The following is a 3,571-nucleotide window of genomic DNA, read 5'->3' as shown; positions in this document are numbered from 1 at the left end:
ACTGCCAGGGATGGGGCAGCCACAGCTTTTCTGGGCACCCTGTGCCAGCGCCTCAGCACCCTCACAGGGAAGAGCTTCTGCCCAAGAGCTCATCTCAGTCTCCCCTCTGGCAGGTTCAAGCCATTCCCCTTGGCCTGTCCCTACATCCCTTGTCCAAAGCCCCTCTCCAGGTTTCCTGGAGCCCCTTTAGGCACTGGAGCTGTTCTAAGGTCTCCCTGGAGGCTTCTCCAGGCTGAGCAAACCCTTTATCTGTGAGGCACATCCCACCACCAGCAGCTTCACTCTCTCAAGAGCACAGACCAGGAGACCACCTGCACTGAATACCCAGCAGAACTGTAACAGGAACTCATCCAGAAGCACTAAATCCATCACTGCTCTGAAGCTGCTACAAAGGTCACCAAGCACTTCCCAAATGTGCTGATTATTCAGGGCTGCTGAAAGCAGCTGTTTCACAAGCCTTTCCTTAAGGAATCGGGTTTGGATAAACAATCTCTCATCACACACCACAGTGTGAGCTGGAGACAAACCAGAATGATCAGAAAATAGCTAATATCACCTCCTAAAAAGCATCAAACTCTACTGCTGCTGACATTGAAAGCCTTGTTTCCTCTTGCCACATACCCACATGGAAACTGCTCAATCTCCAACAATCTGAGCTTACTGATCTGAGCAACCCCAACCAGGACGTTCACTGGATCACTGAGCACTTTCATCAGCGCAACCACGAGATATTCCTACCCCAGTGCCACAAAAGCCACGTGACACAAGGAGCTCCTCAGACACAGAGCAGGGCCCTGAATCTCAAACCATTCCATGTAAAAATTTACATGACACTTAACAGAGCATCCAAGGACTGCCTGAAAAGTCCCCCCCACCCCACCCCAGCACAGGAGCTCCTGGCTGGGACCTGTGCTGGGGAGCAGCAGCAGCAGCCACTCATCCACGATGTCTCCACCAGCCCTGTGCAGAGCTTTGCTGGTAACACAGGCCAAGTGTAAATCAAAAAGCAAATTGTGCCTGAATTGAGTAGGTGTTTTTAACAATTGGAAGCAGAAGAGACTGATTGCACAACCTGGCTGTTAATTCACCAGCTGATAGAATCCCAAACTGGTTTGGGTTAGGAGGGACCTCCAAGATCATCCAGTTCCAACTTCTATCTGTTCTAAGCCTCCTAAGTTCCGCTTGGTTCATTCTGCGCAGCCAGTTTTCCCGAGATTTGCCTCATTGCACCTTTTCTCAGGAATCTGAACACAGACTGAAAACAAGAGAAGGTGCAAGAACAGGGGGCTTAAACCCAACAAAATAAATGGAAGAAATCATTTCTCTCTGAGGGAGCTGGGCTTGTTCACAGACTGGTTTGGGTTGGAAGGAACCTTAAAGCTGACCCACTTCCAACCCCTGCCCCGGGCAGGGACACCTTCCACTAGAGCAGGTTGCTCCAAGCCCCTGTGTCCAAACCGGCCTTGAACACTGCCAGGGATGGGGCAGCCACAGCTTCTCTGGGCACCTTGTGCCAGCGCCTCAGCACCCTCACAGGGAAGAGCTTCTGCCTCAGAGCTCATCTCAATCTCCCCTCTGACAGGTTCAAGCCATTCCCCTTGGCCTGTTCCTACATCCCTTGTCCAAAGCCCCTCTCCAGGTCTCCTGGAGCCCCTTTAGGCCCTGGAGCTGCTCTAAGGTGTCCCCTTCAGGAGCCTTCTCTTCTCCAGCTGCCCCAGCCCAGCTCTCTCAGCCTGGCTCCAGAGCAGAGCTGCTCCAGCCCTCGCAGCAGCTCCGGGGCCTCCCCTGGCCTCGCTCCAGCAGCTCCACATCCCTCTTGTGCTGTTGCTCCAGCACACGGGCGTCAGTGTGTGCTCAGGCAACACAGTCTGCCATAAAATCATAGAATCACAGAATGGTTTGGGTTGGAAAGGACCTTAAGATCATCTAGTTCCAACCCCCCTGCCATGAGCAGGGACACCACACACTAAACTATGTCACCCAAGGCTCTGTCCAACCTGGCCTTGAACACTGCCAGGGTTGGAGCATTCACCAATCCATCTCATCTGCAGGATTCCAAGCAGGAACAGGCCCTGTTCACCTCCCCAGAGCACCTAAAGCTCATGAGAGAGGCATGAGTAAGAGGGAGAGAGACAAAAGTCCATTTAATAGACACTAGACATGAGCCAGACGGAACGAATGCAAAAGGAGCACCCCAGCAGCGCCGAGATAAGCATCAGAGAGCTTCCAGATGCCAAGAGACGCCTGTAATCAGCATCAAAGAAGCAGAGTCCCTCATTCCCATCCATCCCAAATGCCTTCCCATCCAGAATAAAGCCATTTCCCTCATCTGGAGGCGGCTGATCTGCAGCCTGAGTCACTGATGAGCCCCAGGGCTGACGGAGCCGGGTCCCGGCCGCAGCTTCCCTTGGAGCAGGGAGCAGGCAGGGTGCTGCCCTGAGCAGATCTCCCTGGGCAGCTGCACCACCCCAAAGCACAGGAACCAGGGGAAGGTTTTACCCTACAGCCACAGGAGATCCCAGCAGGACAGCGGACCTGCATCAGCAGAGATAAAACAGAAGCCCAGCAGGCAGGATGCTGCCAGGCTATGGAGCTGCTCCGATAAACCCAGAGACAAACCCATTCCTGTTTCAGAGGGATTACACCAGGGACGAGGTACCCTGTGCAGCGCAAAGTGTGCTTCCCATGGATCTGTCTTTGCTGTTCAAGCCTCAGCAGAGATAGATCCTCTTGAGGAGCAGTCAAAGGACTCTCAATTCTGGTACTTACGGAGAGGAGGCCCAAAGAGCACCGTGTCCAGAGCCTTCAGCTGCAGCTTCTGCCTGTGGCTTCGATCTGTCATCTTCAGGACGCTTCCCATCATGGTGGCATTGTTCACTGCTAGCCTGGAGAGCAGTTAGAAAGAAAAGTAGGGTTGGTCATATCCATTGGGATTAATAACTGACCAAACATTAGGAACATGAAGGCTACAGGAGGAGAAACACAGTAAGCAGGACCTGAAAGCTCCCAGCGTAGGCTATCAGAACTAAAGAAATCACTCAGATACTGTCATCTCTGATACAGGATATGTCAGGAGGGAGATAAACAGCAGTCTTTGGCTTTACATGCAGAGAGAAGGAAAACCCAAGGCCACGTGTGTTTCACTGGCAACCTCAGGTCCTGATTTCCCATGAAAACGGATCAGTTGGTGTCCTACCAATCCCAGATATTATTATTTTTAACCAAAGCTCTATTGCTAGCCCCGACATCTTCATAGATCATAACCCCCCACTTCTTGCTTGGAAGAACTGTTGGGGCATACCATGTACTGCCTCGAACCCCTTTTTTTGACAGTCTATAAGCCCTTTAAGTGACAATAACCTTTACCCAAAGAGCTGGACTGAGCTCTCTGGTTTAGGCCAACTCATTCTCTTGAGGAACTCAAGCCTTAGAAGTCTACTTTGCTGGAGCATCAAGGGGCATGGATTCCCACCACCACATACCAGTGCTGCAGAGGAACACAACTAGTAGCCCTTGAATTCGGAATGTAAATGCTACTTAGATGACACCCAGAAAGTGAAGTTCCAACCAC

General features: G+C 51.9%; 1 protein-coding gene across 1 annotated transcript in view; it reads right to left on the bottom strand.

Annotated features, from left to right (window-relative positions):
- Positions 1-3,571, bottom strand: part of STIM1 (stromal interaction molecule 1) — a gene marked incomplete at its 3' end in the record, with an annotated part of 34,671 nt that overhangs the window by 20,047 nt on the left and 11,053 nt on the right. Inside the window, exon 4 of the mRNA XM_010021223.1 lies at positions 2,770-2,885. Within this exon, the coding sequence (XP_010019525.1) occupies positions 2,770-2,885 (116 nt within the window). The remainder of the gene's footprint in view (positions 1-2,769; positions 2,886-3,571) is intronic.

Source organism: Nestor notabilis, unplaced genomic scaffold (assembly GCF_000696875.1).
Source record: "Nestor notabilis isolate BGI_N333 unplaced genomic scaffold, ASM69687v1 scaffold12088, whole genome shotgun sequence".
NCBI classification, from domain to species: Eukaryota; Metazoa; Chordata; class Aves; order Psittaciformes; family Psittacidae; genus Nestor; species Nestor notabilis.
This window is presented reverse-complemented; position numbering and strand designations above follow the sequence as displayed.